Raw genomic sequence first — 19,640 nt, forward strand, 5'->3', positions numbered from 1 at the left:
TGTTTGAATTTTTTTTATAGCCCATGTCCCTTCACAGGGGTGGGCCACTGATTGAGCAGAGCCCTATCTTATGAAAACCCAAATCTCACATTTTAGAAGCTAAAATCACATTTCATCCCATCACGAATAATTTCATATTCAAACATTTGAATTGAACAACAATTCCATGTGAATCCGATAACTCTGATGTGTAGACTTTCCACTGTAGAGTTTATGTCATCTTATCATTGATGAGAATGTCTCAGATGACAACCGAACGGACATCATATTCATTAAGTACCACCGCATATGTTCAAGTGGTCGGATTACCAGAATATAGTTAATTTTCCCCCACCTTCTGATGTTCCCAGAATCTCTATGTTAACTAAGGGTTTTGCAAATGTAACATCAGTAGGGTAGAGTGAGGAAAAAGGGGGAAAGAGGTATTTATGACTGTCATAAACTTACCCCAGGCCAACGTCATGACATCAGTGTCCTTGGATTTACATTGAGAACACATTTTAAATTCCCATGTATTGGTCCACCAAGACCAGTGTGTACATACTCAAAAGAAGGGGGGGGGGGTGACCCCGAAATGAGCCCCGGACACGCAACCTGCCAGACCAGCCAACCTGACCAAGTCTTTACTGAACTGAAGGAGCTGAGAGAGATGGTGGTGGAACAGAGAGTGGAGCTGAGGAACATGGTGGTGGAACAGAGAGTGGAGCTGAAGAACATGGGGGCCAGAGTGACAGCTAGTGACAGCCAGGTGAAGGAGCTGAAAGGAGAGGTGGTGAACCCGAGAGTGGAGCTGAGTCACTAAGACTGAACTGGACAAGAACAAGGTGGAGCCAAAAATTGATTAGCTAATATTTAAATTGAACAGACAATGAACAAAATAGCATATTGTTCTGTATGTTATTGCAGTCTCCAAAATAAATACTAAAGAGCTGAAAAGATAATAGAATTTGTATTTATTTATCATTCTAACAGTTTAAGGATGTACAGCTCTCAAAATATGTTCTCTGTTTTTGTTCTTTCTAATTCCAGGCCAAGCAGCAGAACTGTCAGCCATGCAGGCCAGTGACAGAGAGTGAGAGTGAGAACTCAGGTACAGTATTGAAAGAGCTTAATGACGACAGATGAATCATTTGTTTACAGTAGGTAGGATTATTCATTTCCCCCAGTAGATCATTGAAGAGTTCATATTTGCTCTGAAATGTCTCTCTAGCCCAGGAGGCCAGACTGAGTGCCAGTGAGAGAGGTGGAGGAGCTGAAGAAGGAGAATGCAGGTTAGAAAACACACAAATGTAGTCACTGCGCCACATTGACATTATCTTCACAGGTGAAGGATTGCTGTGTATACTATATCATATAATGTGAAATAACATACATTAAACTGTATTCACAGACAGGCAAAAAAGTGGCATTCTATGCTGCTTTGACTGACTCTGGGAGGATAGGACCCTTTAATGCTGACATCCCACTGGTCTACAGTAAAGTCTTCCCCAACAAATCAGAAAGGCCTACAACTCACTTACAGGTAAAAGCTACAACTACCTACATGTATGGACATGAGAGTACATTCTGGACCAGCTAATGTTACTGAGTGCTGATGGAAATTGTTGATATATTCCTGTTTCAGTTTCTGCTCTGATGCAGATATAAGTGATAAAAGTCAACTAAATCAGATTCACTGCCAGTGATGCCCCTAGCCCAGGAGACATTGGTGTTTACATGTACAAGAATGACAAGAGAATCTTGTTTAATTATGCACACAGTCCTGGTGGAAATGGTAGATTTGTGGTAAATTCAGTGACTCTAGGAGCTGCAGGTGGATGTGGTCTACATGAGTCTCCCCTCAGGCAGGGGGCTGTATGATGATTCAGATAACCTCAACGCCAACAGTGGCTTCCTGCTCTTCCCTATGTGAGGGGAATCAATTCAAATCATAGGTCCAATAAAACTATATAACTACCAATGAAAACTCTTAATACAATTATATTTCTGAAAACTGATGGGAGTGATATCTAATCTAAATCACATACCGGCACACCTTGAATGATGTCCTAGTTGAAGATTTAATGAGCCCGTTTTTGTGCAACTTCTGATTAGGACAACCAGGACTCATTATGTCAGGGGTGTCAAACTCAATCCATGGAGGACCTAGTGTCTGCTGGTTCTTGGTTTTCCCTTTCAATTAATACCTAGACAACAGGGTGAGGGGGAGTTTCTTACTAATCAGTGACCTTAATTCATCAACAAGGGAGGAGTGAAAACCTGCAGACACTTGTTCTTCCTGGAACGAGTTTGACAAGTGCATTAGTGCATTTCCATTCATAAATCTCCCAACGTATTAGCTGTCACTGATTTCCCAACATGAATGTTACACCGTATATGACACACATCTGCAGTATTACTTGTGTGTAAAGGCACATATTTTGTCCTTACAGGAGGGGTTTCCCATAAGAAGTATGATAGTGCATAAAACATTGCACGTGTAATTCCATCCGTTCTTGGCACTGACAACATTTGGACTGGACTGACTTGGCTTGCAACCTAATGACACTAGAGGGGGTACACAGACAGTTTGGTTGGTTTCTCCCTTTCCCAAAAGTAGGAGTAGGAAGAACTCAGCCCTAGACACTGACCTAGGTTAGTTCTGTGTTTTCCTTAGAAGTTAGAGACAGTGAGCTGGTACTCGATCTGTGCTTCAGAACAACTTCTACCAGGAGCTTTCAGAGAGAGTAGGGGAGTAACAAGTGGAAAAAAAACACTGCTTTCTCCCAAATATCAAATCCAATGTTATTAGTCCCTTGCTTGGTAAACAACAGGTGTAGACTAACAGTGAAATGTTTAATTACGGGCCCTTCCCAACAATGCAGAGAGAAAGAAAATAGAGAGATAATAGAAAAGTAATAACAGGTAATAATACAAGCAGATCTCAGAGAGATCATACTGTCTGATGAATACACTGTTAGATTCTGGGTTAAACTTGGAACACTGTTATACTCAGAAGTATAGTATCTGAGGAGTGATAGAGACTGGTTTTTACATCAGAAGTTAATGGTTATCTGTCGGAGCCAGATGGCTTTGGAATGTGTTGGGTGGACAGGAGGAAGTCACAGGATTGCTATAGGGGATACGGGTGGAGATCTTTGGATTACGCATCAAGGGGGTTGAGGTCAGGTCAGATCCCCTTAAGAGAGAAGCAATGGTTTATTACATTATCACTTCGTCTTCCTGTCGAACCATAAAAGATGTAAGGATTAGAGAGAAGGAGGAGTGCCTAAATTGGAGTATATATACTTGTGGAGGTGGAAACATGTTTTGTCTAATGCAGCTGTATTGATCCTCTGGGAAGAAATACACTTGGTTAAGCTTTCATAGTGTCCGTTGAGTTATTTACTCTGAGAATTAGAACCTAACAACACAAATCAAATCGTATTGGTCACATACACATGGTTAGCAGATGTTATTGCGAGTGTAGCTAAGATACAAGCAGTGTGGAATTTCTGTGGAACATATCATTACTCAGGCAAACCCAGACTTCCTTCAGAGAAAATGAGGATGGGGTGAACACTAGTGGAGGCTGGTGGGAGGAGCTATAGGAGGATGGTCACATTGAAAAGGCTGGAACGATATCAAGCACATCGTACATATGAAAACCACGTTTGACTCCGTTCCATGTATTCCATTGAAGCCATTACAATGAGCCCGTCCTCATATAGTATCCTCCCACCAGCCTCCACTGGTGAACATCCAACTTCCTCGGTACCTCGATATTAAAAACGGTCCTTCATAATTTGATCATACCTTGATAAACTTCAGTGTTGTGTAATTATCAAAATATGAACGCTCTCTTTCACTGTCATTTCTGCTCTGCCTCTAAAGAAGTGTATATGCCCTAGTTAGGCCTACATCTCATATGTCTACACGTACCAGCAGTTCACACAGAATCCAACTGAATGACAAAACATTACCTGCCGTCACCTGAGGTCCATCTTGGCTGGGACTGGCTGGGACCTCTGTCTTTGGCCCCTCTGTAGCTCTATGCTCCTGTGCTCTCCTGTCCTCCAGGTTCTCAGCTGAGTCCAAAGGTACACCTGTCTCCTCTGACGCCATAGTCAATCAACCTGTGGGTGTAAACGATTATTATACAAAAGTGTTAGCTCTGATTCTCACTGTTAACATGGCAATACAAGCACAACCAGTTAATAAATCAATCAATTAAGCAATAATATATTTTGTAAATATAGTAGCTATATATTTAGAAGTAAGTTGTGCAATGTAGCTATAGTAGCTACCTAAGCTAAGGAGAACTGAGAGGTAGCCTGCCCTAACGAGGATGTAGCTACAACACACCCAAGAGTCAAGATAACAAGTTATACAATGCAACCAACATGTTAAACATGAATGAAACGATAATGTAGTACTGTATAATATATGCATTATGATACATTATTGTTGTTAGTTACCTGAATGTACACCCTCTGACTTATAAACAGATATATCACAGATTCTGTCTGAAGCTACCGTAAATGTGTACTTTGACCTTTGTTATGTTTGTACTGAGGGGGCTTGTGGGAAATGTAGGTCTAGGTCTATGTACCTCAGTGATGAGAACAGGCTTTCTTCTCTTCGTTTAAATAATCATTCAAATCCTCAAAACAATTGATGCTGTAATATTTTATATTCTAGGCCGTTTATAAATTGACAATAGTTTGTTATAATTTCTTACCGAAGAGAGTATACCAAAACTGTGAGTCATCTGTGCGGTCCTTCTGGATCCAAAGCGCGTGACTCTCCTCGTCACATGACAACTACCGCGAACCTAGAGAGCGAGCTTACCAGAGCAGTGAAAAAGTATAAACAAAAGCTAATACAGCAACAAGACTACTTTGGGAATTAACTAGAAATTAGAACTTGCGTGTGCATTGGCGATTTATTTCCCATGCTTTTAAGAAAAATGATCATGATCTATTTTCGACACATTGATTCGTGCTGTGCTAGGGGTTAGCTTGTCAGTAATGTCATTTTGTGATGTTTTGATGCAATATGATCGCCTGTAATTTGTTGCAGTGATTGTTCACGCTGCTTTAATCAAGGTAAGTGTGCTTGATTTATAGGTTTCCATTTAGAAAGGTTGTAGGAAACTTTCCCCAGCGATTAAATTTGATTACACAGAAAGGGTTTATAAGCGCGGAAATCGACTCTGACACACGAGCATGCTTTTGCGGCACAGTCGATAGCGCGCCGGACCTCGAAGGTCGAGGGTCCGAGACCTGCTCCCTGCTGTTTCATCACATTGGTGTCAGAAGTGATCGGACCTTGCATTTTTTTTTCACCTTTATTTAACCAGGTAGGCAAGTTGAGAACAAGTTCTCATTTACAATTGCGACCTGGCCAAGATAAAGCAAAGCAGTTCGACAGATACAACGACACAGAGTTACACATGGAGTAAAACAAACATACAGTCAATAATACAGCATCCACGACAGTGCGTGTGCTTGGCCGGTGAGCGCGTTCCTGTAAGACGTAGAGTCGCAAGCTAGCGCGAGCGAGGCTCTTTGAAAGGAGGGAGTAGTGTAACGACCCTGGGTTTATAAGCGCGGAAATCGAGCATGCTTTTGCAGCGCAGTCGATAGCGCGCTGGACCTCGGTCTAGAAGGCGGAGGGTTCGAGACCTGCTCCCTGCTGTTTCATTATAACATCAATGTTTACACTGAATCCAAAGACAAAGCATTGACAGTAACGCACATCTGATCACCAGTCATCTCTCCCAGGCCAGGTATTTGCCATTCTCTCCCGTGCCAGGTGCTGGCCGTTCTGCCGCAATAGGCCAGGCAAAACAAATTGTCGAATTGATGGTACAAAACAAATACAAAAGAACAGTTTTTTTTCTTTGTATTATCTTTTACCAGATCTATTGTGTTATTCTACTACATTCCTTTCACCTTTCCATACACTTAAGTGTTTCCTCTTAGATGGTAACAATAGTATGCATTTCCTTGCTTCAGGGCCTGAGCTACAGGCAGTTAGATATGGGTACTCATTTTAGGCAAAAATTGGAAGAAAAAAAGGGGGCTAATCTTTAAGAGATTTTTTAAATATATGTTTGTTATAACGTGCCATATTCGATGCACTTTTTTTTGTTGTTGATTGGGCGCAATTTAGGTTACGCTATTTGATTCAGAGAAACGTGCATGGTGTAAAAAGTGTCTGTCTCGTGACATTGTCATAAATGTGATCTCTACTCCAGCCTGTATTCTACAGAAAATGCCATACACTCTTTCTACCTTTTCTATAGGCTACATGATTTATGCTAGATTATGTTTTTGACTGAATGTTGGTGGAGTGCCAACAGCACCTGTCTCTCCAACAGCACCCTGGAGAAACAAGAAAAATATTTAGCTTCCCTGCTTTTGCATCAGCATTCAACCGAATAGCCCATGTGCCAAAGGGTGAGATAAATTGTCATTCATTTTGGGCAGAATTATGTGACGTTTTATGTGTTGTTGGTACATCTTGGTCAGTTTAGCTTGGAAAATGCCGCCCTCGTCAATCTGCCACTGTAGGCGGCCGCCTGATCCTGCCTAACGGGAGGGCCGGCCCTGTTCTCTCCCCCTTCAGATGAATGCTCTGGTAGCGCTCTGTCATTTCTGTGAGCTCCATGGCCCCCGGACCCTGTTCTGCACCGAGGCTCTGCACCCCCCGTCCCCCACACCCTCCCAGGCTGGCGCCCCCATACCCGGGGACAGAGAGTCGGACAGAGAGGGGGACGGACTCACCATGAGGGCAAACAGCTCAGCTACACAGAGAGGAGACATGTGCGAGGTGAGTGGGAGATGTGTGTGAGATGAGTGAAGGGCTGAACGGACAGAATAGAAATGACATTGACTAATTTGTTTTGTCTAACTATTCTTTCTGGCCATCTCGTTCTCTCCCTCTCTTCCCCTCTCTCTTACTCACTCACTCACTCTCTCTCTCTCTCTCATTCACGCCCTGTCTCATTCACTCCCTGTCTCTCTCCATCTCTTTGTCAGGGCTGCCGGTCTCTTCCAGCGTCTCACCCTGGCTTCGTCAGTGTGGACAGTGAGACAGGCATCCGGTTCCTCAGCCACCAACAACCCAGACAACCCCAGCTCTTCAGTGTGGTCCGCCAGGCTTGCGTACGCAGCCTCAGCTGTGAGGTAACCACCTGTGTGTGTGTGTGTTGCCATTTTTCTTGCATTAAGGCTCATAACTGTTTGTCAACACATAAGCCTTTAGTTAAGGGTGGCAGGTAACCTGGCGGTTTGAGCATTAGGCCAGTAACAACAAGGTTGCTGGGTCCAATACCCAAGCCGACAAGGTGAAAAATCTGTCAATATGCCCTTGAGCAAGGCATTAAACCCTAATTTTCACTAGGGGTGCTGTACTATGGCTGTACTATGGTTGACCCTATAAAACAATATTTCACTGCAGCTATCTAGTGTATGGAACAATATATATCAGGGGTCTCCAACCTTTTCTAGCGTGAGAGCTACTTAAAAAAATAGCAAGCTACTAAGTTTTTGTTCAAGCTTTCAAATAGGCACATTCTTCTCTCCTCTGCAACTCTTCCCCGGGTCCTTAGTGTACAATAGCAAGTAGTGCACTGTTCTGTCAATATACCTGGTAAAATAATGGTTAAACAATTCTAAGAGGGGCCCTATCAAATATTTTAAATAGAGTTGAAGTCGGAAGTTTACATACACTTAGGTTGGAGTCATTAAAACTCATTTTTTAAACCACTCCACAAATTTCTTGTTAACAAACTATAGTTTTGTCAAGTCGGTTAGGACATCTACTTTCTGCATGACACAAGTCATTTCCAACAATTGTTTACAGACAGATTATTTCACTTATAATTGACTGTATCACAATTCCAGTGGGTCAGAAGTTTACATACACTAAGTTGACTGCCATTAAACAGCTTGGAAAATTACAGAAAATTATGTCGTGCTTTAGAAGCTTCTGATGGGCTAATTGACATCATTAGAGTCAATTGGAGGTGTACCTGTGGATGTATTTCAAGGCCTACCTTCAAACTCAGTGCCTCTTTGCTTGACATCATGGGAAAATCAAAAGAAATCAGCCAATACCTCAGAAAAAAAATTGGAGACCTCCACAACTCTGGTTCATCCCTGGGAGCAATTTCCAAACGCCTGACGCTACCATGTTCATCTGTACAAACAATAGTATAAACACCATGGGACCATGCAGTAGTCATACCACTCAGGAGATGCGTTCTGTCTCCTGGAGATGAACGTACTTTGGTGCGAAAAGTGCAAATAAATCCCAGAACAACAGCAAAGGACCTTGCAAAGATGCTGGAGGAAACGGGTACAAAAGTATCGATATCCACAGTAAAACGAGTCATATATCGACCTAACCTGAAAGGCCGCTCAGCAAGGAAGAAGCCACTGCTCCAAAACCGCAATAAAGCCAGACTACGGTTTACAACTGCATATGGGGACAAAGATCATACTTTTTGGAGAAATGTCCTCTGGTCTGATGAAACAAAAATATAACTGTTTGGCCATTATGACCATTGTTATGTCTGGAGGAAAAAGGAGGAGGCTTGCATGCCGAAGAACACCATCCCAACTGAAGCACAGGGGTGGCAGCATCATGTTGTTTGGGTGCTTTGCTGCAGGAGGGACTGGTGCACTTCACATAATAGGTGGCATCATGAGGTAGGAAAATGATGTGTGTATATATATATATATATATATATAACATCTCAAGACGTCAGTCAAGAAGTTTAAGCTTGGTCGCAGATGTGTCTTCCAAAGGGACAATGACCCCAAGCATACTTCCAAAGTTGTGGCAAAATGGCTTAAGGACAACAAAGTCAAGGTATTGGAGTGGCCATCACAAAGCCCTGACCTCAATCCTATAGAAAATTTGTGGGCAGAACTGAAAAAGCGTGTGTGAGCAAGGAGGCCTACAAACCTGACTCAGTTACACCAGCTCTGTCAGGAGGAATGGGCCAAAATTCACCCAAGTTATTGTGGGAAGCTTATGGAAGGCTACCCGAAACGTTTAACCCAAGTTAAACAATTTAAAGGCAATGCTACCAAATACTAATTGAGTTTGTAAACTTCTGACCCACTGGGAATGTGAAGAAATAAATAAAAGCTGAAATAAAAAATTCTCTACTATTATTTTGACATTTCACATTCTTAAAATAAAGTGGTGATCCTAACTGACCGAAGACAGGAAATCTTTACTGGATTTAATGTCAGGAATTGTGAAACACCTCAGCCAAATACATTTAAACTCAGTTTATGTACATTTCTGACTTCCAACTGTATATTCCCAAATTATGTTCTCAGTTTGAATTTTCACTCTGAAAAGAAACAATGAATGGATGTGCTGAATCCATGTTAATGCCTAAACCACAGCAGAAGATCATTTTTGGGGGGTCTGGAGGAAAACAAAAAAACAAATTATTTTGGAGTGTAGTTCCACCTTGCGCCTCTGGCCCTTTTAATCGTGCATCTAGGGAGTGAGGAATGTGCCGGTCTAGCAATGGTTCTGCGCTGCTGCTGCTCATTTCATGGCAAAGTTTGCAAATAACCAAATAATAGATACAAATTATATACTTACTCATGATATACTTCTGCCAGGTAAGCCTACTTTGCAGTTAACATTTAAATGAGAAGGTTTTGGGGGAAGTGTTTCTATCAACCCACGAGATGGTTATCACATTATAAAATCTACCAGCCACTCAGAATTTTTACCAGACAAAATATTTTTCTCCCGCTAAAATTACACCAACAAAACGCTCAAAAACAGATCACATGCTTTTTAATGTTTGTAAAACAATAAATGTATTACTAGTAAGAAGTAATTATATTGTTTAATTTCATTCTTTTAACCAAAATATCACAGATGAGACAAATGTTCACCTGCACCTTTAGGGTAATGTGACTTTAGGCCCTGGTGGCTAACCAGGGGTGGGATAATGTCAATGTTGCATTGATTAGATAGTAGCTGGGAGCTTGTGGTGTCTGAGTCTACTTGTGAGATTTGTTTGCTGACGAACACGTGAAAATTGCATGTACTTTCAGAGCTACTGCGTGATCTACCTGTTGGAGACCCCTGATAGATAGATAGATATCACAGGAGGTTGGTGGCACCTTAATTGGGGAGAACGGGCTTGTAGTAATGATGGGAGCGGGGTCAGTGGTCATTTCTTTGGCTCTGCCGGATTAAGTGATATGACATGCTATTCTATAAAATAATTTCTCCGTAATTAATGTTACCTGATTGAGCTAATCATGTAAATGTAATTAACTGGAGAGTCGGGCACCACAAAATAATATTTATAGAGCTGTTATCTTCCGAATAAACTCTTAAAGACATAGTAATATTTTACATCAATAGCAGTCAATATTAATCGTCATCTTAATTCAGTCTCATCTGAAAGTTGTAAATTCTTTGTTATCTGCACGAACCCTGGCTAACAAGTTGAATTAGCTATGCAAAATTGGGTTTAATTATCTACTAAATACCTAACTAATCACACAGAATTACACACACATAATTAAATCATAACTTGATTACAAATTACGTCATAAAGGAAAACGTCCCTAGCGGGCGGAACAGACATGACAGCTGGTTACACAAAAGAAAAGGGGCTGGGTTTGAGTGAAAGAGCGGGAAGACTGAGGAACAAAGGGGCGAAGCTGTGCTGTCGTAAATACAGTATCTTATGCATTCTAAATTACCGCCCATTTGGAAAAGGAAAATGCAATAAATATTTACTCTGAGCTGCGCTTCAGTAGGTTGTGTCACGTTCGTTGAATGGAGGAGACCAAGGCGCAGTTTGATATGAATACATGTTACATTTAATAAAGACGGACACTAAACAAACTATACAAAATAACAAAACGAACGTGACGCTATAATATAAATGTGCAGACACAGGCAACTAGACATAGACAATAACCCACGAAATACCCAAAGAAGATGGCTGCCTAAATATGGTTCCCAATCAGAGACAACGATAAACAGCTGCCTCTGATTGAGAACCAATCTAGGCAACCATAGACATACATAAACACCTAGATGGTAAACAACCCCATAAACCTACAAAACCCCTAGACAGTACAAAAACACATACATCACCCATGTCACGCCCTGACCTAACCAAAACAATAAAGAAAACAAAGAATACTAAGGTCAGGGCGTGACAGGTTGGTGGTAGATGGATGGCCGTGTTGCCCAACCGAGTCCTTTGTCCTTTGAAGAATGTCTCTGGTTGTCAGTTGAATACTTTGTAGTAACATCGTTGTGTGATAGACAGGATACTCTGTCTGTTCCTTCCTAACCCTCGTTTGCAGTGGCTGTTGCAAACTCAACGACTAGGAGGTATCACTTCTGTAGTGAATAAGAGTTAAAAGTTCATACCATTCGCAACCAAAGGTCACGCTGATGTTGGCTTTGTTCTGTAGTTATTATCTGAACCATTCTGACATCGGACCGTCATCCTCGGAACAGGAGGTTATATTGTCGTCAAGGGCTTATATAGGAAGGGAGAGGAGGGCGTGTTTGAAATTTTTTATAGCCCATGTCCCTTCACAGGGGTGGGCCACTGATTGAGCAGAGCCCTATCTCATGAAAACCCAAATCTCACATTTTAGAAGCTAAAATCACATTTCATCCCATCACGAATAATTTCATATTCAAACATTTGAATTGAACAACAATTCCATGTGAATCCGATAACTCTGATGTGTAGACTTTCCACTGTAGAGTTTATGTCATCTTATCATTGATGAGAATGTCTCAGATAACAACCGAACTGACATCATATTCATTAAGTACCATCGCATATGTTCAACTGGTCGGATTACCAGAATATAGTTCATTTCCCCCACATTCTGATGTTCTCAGAATCTCTATGTTAACCAATGGTTTTGCAAATGTAACATCAGTAGGGTAGAGAGAGGAAAAAGGGGGAAAGAGGTATTTATGACTGTCATAAACCTACCCCCAGGCCAACGTCATAACAGTGGAATGGTATCAAATACATCAAACATGATTTCCAGGTGTTTGATGCCATTCCATTTGCTCTGTTCCTAATGTCTGTAATCCCCTCAGTACCCTCCCTCTCTCATCTGCCTCTCTCCCTCCCTGCCTCTAGGTGTGTCCAGGTCGTGAGGGTCCTATCTTCTTTGGGGATGAGCAGCATGGTTTTGTGTTCTCTCACACGTTCTTCATCAAGGACAGCCTGGCCCGGGGCTTTCAGCGGTGGTACAGTATCGTCATGGTAGCCATGGACAGGATCTACCTCATCAACTCCTGGCCCTTCCTGCTGCGCCACCTCAGACTCACGATACAGAGTCTACAGAGCACAGCACTGAAGGTAAGGACACACACACAAACTAACACACCATGTTAAATGTATGGGACATAGATATATATACATACATTAAAACACACTTACTATTCATAACGTGAACATAAAACATAAGACAAATAAATATGAACACTAACTCTTACTACCAGACAAAAAAGGCAGGCAATGTTTGACTTCTCTCCCTCTTATTTCTCCCCCCCTCCCCCTATCCTCTACAGGTGTTTGACAGTGAGCAGTGTGTGTGTCCTCAGAGGGCGGTGAGGATGAACAGCGTGTTCTCTCCTGCTGTCTTCTCCCACCAGAGGAGTGGTAACGCAGCCCGCTCCCTGCCCTCCCTCACCCAGCACACCAACCTCTGGGCCAGCCTACACTCCTCCTTCAGCTGGTGAGATGGCTAACTGTCGCTAACAATCACTAAGGTCACTAATCTAAACAATAGCAGACATACAGTCAACATCCAAGCAATCTGTCTATCCCAGTTGCGTCACTACTGCAGGTTACTGAAGGCCTGGGAAGGTGGAATAAACAGAGGACACACTGCTTCAGAGAGTAGGTTTGCTCTTGATTGAACACAGTTCGGGTGCTCATAGAGGACAGACAGGTGGGCACGGGTGCTCATAGAGAGACAGACAGGTGGGCACGGGTGCTCATAGAGAGACAGACAGGTGCTCATAGAGAGACAAACGTGCTCATAGAGAGACAGACAGGTGCTCATATGAAAATCTTCAAGGACAAAAAACATACATCTTCTTCTCCAGATGAAACAGGAACACAATAGGTTTATCTTTAAACTACAACGGGTGCAAAAAGTCACAGGTGGATTGTCACAGACAGGTGCCTAGTGGTTCTCGAGACCTGGCATAGCTCTAGAGAGACACAGGTACGCACTGGTGCTCTAGAGAGACAGACAGGTGCCATGGGTGATAGAGACAGACAGGTGCGCACGGGTGCTCATCTGAGTTCCAGACAGGTGCGCACGGGTGCTCATAGAGGGAGGAGACAGGTACGGGTGCTCATTAGAGACAGACAGGTGCTCAGCTGTGCTTAATTGCCAGGTGCTCTGACACAGTTACCTTGTCTCCCATGCCTTGTTAGAGAGGCTGCGCACAGGTGCTATCCATGAGCCCAGCAGACTGCCCTCTGACAGTGGTCCTTCCACACTAACAATCACTAAGGTCACTAATACGCACTGGTAAACAATAGCAGACAGGTACGGGTGCTTATAGGGAGACAGACAGTCGTGCAGGTGCTCATAGAGAGACAGACAGGTACACATGGGTGCTCATAGGGAGACAGACAAGTGCGCACAGGTGCTCATAGAGAGACAGACAGGTGCTGTAGAGAGACAGACAGGTGCTTGTGGAGACAGACAGGTACACATGGGTGCAGGTTACTGACAAGGCCACAGTGCTCATAGAGAGACAGAAGTGCTCTGAGAGACAGACAGGAGCTCATAGAGAGACAGACAGGTGCTCATAGAGAACACTGCACGGGTGCTTATAGAGAGACAGACAGGTACACATGGGTGCTCATAGAGAGACAGACAGGTGCGCACAGGTGCTCATAGAGAGACAAACAGGTGCACACGGGTGCTTACAGAGAGACAGACAGGTACGCACTGGTGCTCATAGAGAGACAGACAGGTGCGCACGGGTGCTCATAGAGAGACAGACAGGTGCGTACGGGTGCTCATAGAGAGACAGACAGGTGGGCACGGGTGCTCATAGAGAGACAGACAGGTGCGCACGGGTGCTCATAGAGAGACAGACAGGTGCTCATAGAGAGACAAACGTGCTCATAGCGAGACAGACAGTGCGACAGGTGCTCATAGAGAGACAGACACTGGTGCTCATAGAGAGACAGACACATGGGTGCTCATAGGAGACAGAGGTGCGCAGACAGACAAGTGCGCACAGGTGCTCATAGAGAGACAGACAGGTGCTCATAGAGAGACAGACAGGTGCTTATAGGGAGACAGACAGGTACACATGGGTGCTCATAGAGAGACAGACAAGTGCGCACAGATGCTCATAGAGAGACAGACAAGTGCGCACAGGTGCTCATAGAGAGACAGACAGGTACACACTCGTGCTCATAGAGAGACAGACAGGTGCTCATAGAGAAACAGACAGGTGCGCACGGGTGCTTATAGAGAGACAGACAGGTACACATGGGTGCTCATAGAGAGACAGACAAGTGCGCACAGGTGCTCATAGAGAGACAAACAGGTGCACACGGGTGCTTATAGGGAGACAGACGGGTACACATGGGTGCTCATAGAGAGACAGACAGGTATGTGCTGGTGCTCATAGAGAGACAGACAAGTGCTCATAGAGAAACAGACAGGTGCGCACGGGTGCTTATAGAGAGACAGACAGGTACACGTGGGTGCTCATAGACAGACAAGTGCGCACAGGTGCTCATAGAGAGACAGACAGGTACACATGGGTGCTCATAGAGAGACAGACAAGTGTGCACAGGTGCTCATAGAGAGACAGACAAGTGCGCACAGGTGCTCATAAAGAGACTGACAGGTGCGCCCAGGTGCTCATAGAGAGACAGACAGGTGTGTGTGCTGGTGCTCATAGAGAGACAGACAGGTAGCCCAAATGTTAAACGGGTAGACAGGTACACACTGGTGTTCATAGAAAGACAGACATGCAGACAGACAGGATAACTCTAGAGGTGGGAGACACCGTGAGACCAGTTTTAAACTAGTCAGAGAGACATATTATCCCATATGGCTCAAGTTAAAAGAAGTGAATAAAAAGATTGTGATCTGATATCAGGGTAAAGCGTTCCTGACAGCATTATCATGAGAAGTCATGTGTTTGCCCAGAGTGGAACAGGAGTCCGTGTCTACAGTAAACGTGTGATTAACACGGTTAGACCACGAGGACAGAGAGCTACGATGTGACTCACTTAACCATATCACACATTCCATTCTGATTACCATTTTTGGGACAATTTTTTTTCCCATTGCTCCCCCTGTTCAGCTCTGATATTGCAAGTCGCTATGACACTTGAATACTTCCAATCAGGAAAATAGTTGCAATTGGTACTTTGTTTACTATCCTGGCTAAATAAATTTAAATAAAATAACAGTATATATACAGTATATATCTAGGAATTAGTCCCGATATTGGGTGTTTTGTATGTCTTTTTAACAATGTCCTGTTGTCTTAGAGCAAGAGGAGGAAATGAGTTGCTGGGAAGGAGCAGAAGGGGGCGGGTCTAGACCCCAGTGCCACCAATCGGAGAGCGAGCTGTACAGAGACTTCTTGTTTGACGAGGGGAAAGCAGAGGGGTATCCTGGTCCAAAGTTCAGGTCCTTAAGACATTTAAGACAGGTAAACATTGGTGTGCCTTTCTCCCTACCACATTATGAACACTTTCATTTCTAGCACATCATACGCCATACTTAATTCTGTTAACCACTTGGTTTCAAAAAAGCAACAACTTTGTGAGCCAATTGGTTAAAAAGGGAAACCAATATCGTCTTATTTTGTGAATGCATTTCTTGTCTGTTTCCTTGTGATGATATCTGTTATCTGATTGGTACACAGGTGCTCGGGACCACTGATTTCCGCCAGCTAGCATGGCACGTGCTCATGGGAAATCAGGTCATATTGAGAGGGGCTGACCCAGGGCTCATCCATTCAGCATTCACCATGCTGAAGGTCAGCCAATCAAAAGTTTACTCATCGTATCCCCCTTTAAAGAATATTCCTCCTAACATTCATCGCTAATCACATGGTTTGGTATATATCCCATCAGGCCTTGCTACCGGTGGGCTGTGTCCGCTCTGTGACGTATAGCGCCCAGTATGAGGAAGCATACCGATGTAACTTCCTGGGCCTCAGCCCTGACGTGCCCATCCCCACACACGTCAGCTCCTCAGGTACACAAACCCAGAATACATCACTGTGGTTACTGCTTTATTTGGAGGTCTGCTTATAATCACTATTACATATAATAGTAATATGCTAATAATAAAATACTGTATGATAATGATATTAGTTATAAGTGCGAACAGAACAATTAACAAATAAAATGTTTTCATAAGGTTTTGAATCCTAAAATGTCCATAAAATATGTCCATCTTGCTGTGTCCCTTCCCAGAGTTCTCAGTGTTGGTGGATGTGGTCAGTCTGGAGAGGGGCTCTCTGTACTCTGCTGCTTGTGGTGAAGACATCCTCTCACTCTATCAGTTCAACATCAGCAGTACCAACTCACAGCCTACAGATAAAGGTGAGGATAGACCCCATCTGGACAATATACTATATACATCATCAACATGAAGGTATACATTATACATGTCTTCTTCAAGGCACCTCTAGTTGTTAACAATCATGGCAAAGGTCAAAGACATTTAGTTGTGTGAAATTTTCCTCTATTAACTTTCCAGTTTCAATCTATTGACCTGCATCTCCTGCTCTCTCCCTATCTCTCGTCACCCCTATCACTCTCTATCCTTATCTCCCGTCCTCTCTCTCTCTTCCCCCCCACTCCTCTCTCAGGTCCCACGTTGTTGAATAAGATCGAGGTGGCGTTGTCCAATGAGAACCTGTCAGTGGACGTGGTCTCTCACTGTCTGCTGTGTCTGAAGGAGGAGTGGATGAAGTGAGTAACAACAACCCCTCTGATAAGCAGGGAATTTCCCTCAACTTTGAAGTTTAATTTCTTTGGCTTTTTCTAAACAGAGGTATGTAGGTATGCAACTGTAGATAGTGGGGCATTAAAGAGTCAAACAAGTCCCCCTATGAAACCCCCCAAAGCCCCAGCCTGGTTACATTGGCTGTGCAGTACAGGATGATGTGGAATGCTTAATGTAGTCCAGAATCATTGGGAAATTCCAATAACTCCTCTCCCTCCCACTTCTATCCATACCACTCCTCCCTTAACACCCCAACCCCCCTCTATCCCTTCAATTCCTTAGTAAAGTGAAGGTGCTGTTTAAGTTCTCCAAGGTAGATGGGCGTGGGAGGGAGGACACCCAGAAGGTGTTGGCCCTGCTGGGTGCCACGGGTCCTGGGGAGGAGGACAACGTCAGGCTGCTCAAGTTCTGGATGACAGGACTCAGCAAAACCTACAAGAGCCATCTGATGACCGCTGTCAGAGGAGGGGAGAGGCCCCTTAGCCAGTGAGAGAGCAGTGGAGGAGAATATGAGCGGTAGCGGGAGAGACCATACAACTGGAGTGAAATATACTGTATCTCAGTATAGGAGGCTGGTGGGAGGAGGTATGGGAGGGTGGGCTCATTGTAATGGCTGGAATGGATTAAATGGAACGGAGTCAAATGTGATTTCCATATGTTTGTGTTTGACACCGTTCCATTTATACCTTTCCAGCCATGACAATGAGCCCATCCTATAGCTCCTCCCAGCACCCTCTGTGTGTATCTACTACTGTATTTGGACAGACAGAGAGAAAGGGAAAGAAAACAAGTGTGAATGAGTGAGTAATGACAGATAGACTGACTGAAGGATATGTTTGTGTCCAGGTGCTGACTTGATTAAAACCCATCCTTCACCATAAAGAACAAAAATCCACTCTATGGGTCGGTTTTAAATTAATAATTAATTCCGATACATTACGTAAAATGTAATAAGTCATTCGTATATTTTTTTAGTAATCATATGGGAATTATTATAGGAACACTGTCCACAATTTTATGTCTAAATTATTATAAAACTTTCAATAGTTTTGTTAACACATTGTACAGAGATATTCAAATAAAATAACTGCTTGAGCTGAAACTGAAATATTGGTGTGGCATTCATCCTTTTTCCCAACTGGCACCATCTTGTGGAGAATCATTAAATCAAAGAAAGAAGGGAGAAGAAAAAGAGTGGAGGGAAAAAAAACGTGTGTCTGTTGCCAGTTCCCTCTCACATGCTTTTTTACAATGAGTGGCTGTCAGCCAAGAGACCTCAATTGGTGTAAAACAACAGTTCTAGGTCTTCGGGTGACACGCAACGTAAAAACCCTTGCATAATGAGATCTCAGTCCCTCAACATATCATTGTGTTGTATACTACCACATCAGCAGGGGGCTTCTTCACTAACGAGCTAGTAACTCATTATTAAAACTAAATAACTGCAAAGCTTTTTGTGTTTTCGCAGTTATTTGATCCCTTTCAGAAGGCTTTTGCTGAAGTCTGCAGACTTGTAAAATCCAGTACCACGAGGCTTCAAGTTCATGCCCTGTTTTTTTTTATACTGTGTATGTATATAATGATTGAGCAAATTAGGGAGTATTATAACATACATTGTGTGTAGTTATACTTCTACTCTTGCACTGCATCTCAGTGCAAGAGGCGTCACTCCGGCCATGATTGGGAGTCCTATAGGGCGGCGCACAATTGGCCCAGCGTCGTCCTAGTTTGGCCGGGGTAAGCCGTCATTGTAAATAAGAATTTGTTCTTAACTGACTTGACTAGTTAAATAAAGGTTAAACATTTTTTATTAAAGTTCTTTAGAAAGAGTGGGTGAAATTTGAGCTTTAAAAAATCTATAAATAGAATGTACCAGTGAATTATACCTACTTAAAGTGTGTTTTCAACACAGAACAAAGAAATACAGTTGGTTACACATGACCCAGTCGATGTTTGATTTGATATTGTAAACTGTAGGACAGCCCACTGGTGGAACGTTAGGTCATATAATATTGTAAAGTAGACAATAAAACAAAGTTACAGACGCAGAAATATCATACCCCCAAGAGATGCTAACCTCTCACCATTACAATAACATGGGAGGTTAGCATTTTATATCATACCCCAAAAGACATGCTAACCTCTCACCATTACAATAACATGGGAGGTTAGCATTTTTGGGGTGTATGATATTTGTGCTTCTAACTTCCTCAATCATCATTATTTACAATTCATTCAGGATTATCCGTAATCATGGTAGAATCCACATTAATTTAGAAGTGTTTAAAAACATATTATATTCTTATTTACAATGGAAGTGACTCAATGAGACAAAACATTATTATTATTTGCCATTCGTTTCTATTGGGCACAAAATAATCTGAAACACAACCAAAACAAACCACAAATGCATCCAACAAGATCGTTAAGTCACAAGCTTGTAATCATTGAATGCAAAGAATATGGGACCAAATACTAAACTTTTGACTACTTTAATACACATAAGGGAATTTGTCCCAATACTTTTGGTCCCCTAAAATGGGGGGACTATATACAAAAAGTGCTGTAATTTCTAAACAGTTCACCCGATATGGAGGAAAATACCCACAA

The 19,640-nt window shown here is 42.8% G+C and overlaps 1 protein-coding gene across 1 annotated transcript; it reads left to right on the forward strand.

Moving 5' to 3' along the window:
• The first annotated feature begins 425 nt into the window (after positions 1–425).
• On the forward strand, positions 426–18,132 carry LOC112234885 (folliculin). The gene is made up of 16 exons (XM_042305129.1): positions 426–824; positions 1,030–1,090; positions 1,211–1,271; positions 1,391–1,522; positions 6,613–6,816; positions 7,026–7,172; positions 12,158–12,379; positions 12,592–12,758; positions 12,870–12,922; positions 13,853–13,888; positions 15,560–15,723; positions 15,940–16,053; positions 16,151–16,274; positions 16,496–16,624; positions 16,894–16,996; positions 17,313–18,132. The coding sequence occupies exons 3-16, from the start codon at positions 1,266–1,268 to the stop codon at positions 17,518–17,520; spliced, it is 1,809 nt and encodes a 602-aa protein (XP_042161063.1). The 5' UTR covers positions 426–824; positions 1,030–1,090; positions 1,211–1,265; the 3' UTR covers positions 17,521–18,132.
• Positions 18,133–19,640: the final 1,508 nt, after the last annotated feature.

Source organism: Oncorhynchus tshawytscha, linkage group LG23 (genome assembly GCF_018296145.1).
Source record: "Oncorhynchus tshawytscha isolate Ot180627B linkage group LG23, Otsh_v2.0, whole genome shotgun sequence".
In the NCBI taxonomy this organism is placed as follows: Eukaryota; Metazoa; Chordata; class Actinopteri; order Salmoniformes; family Salmonidae; genus Oncorhynchus; species Oncorhynchus tshawytscha.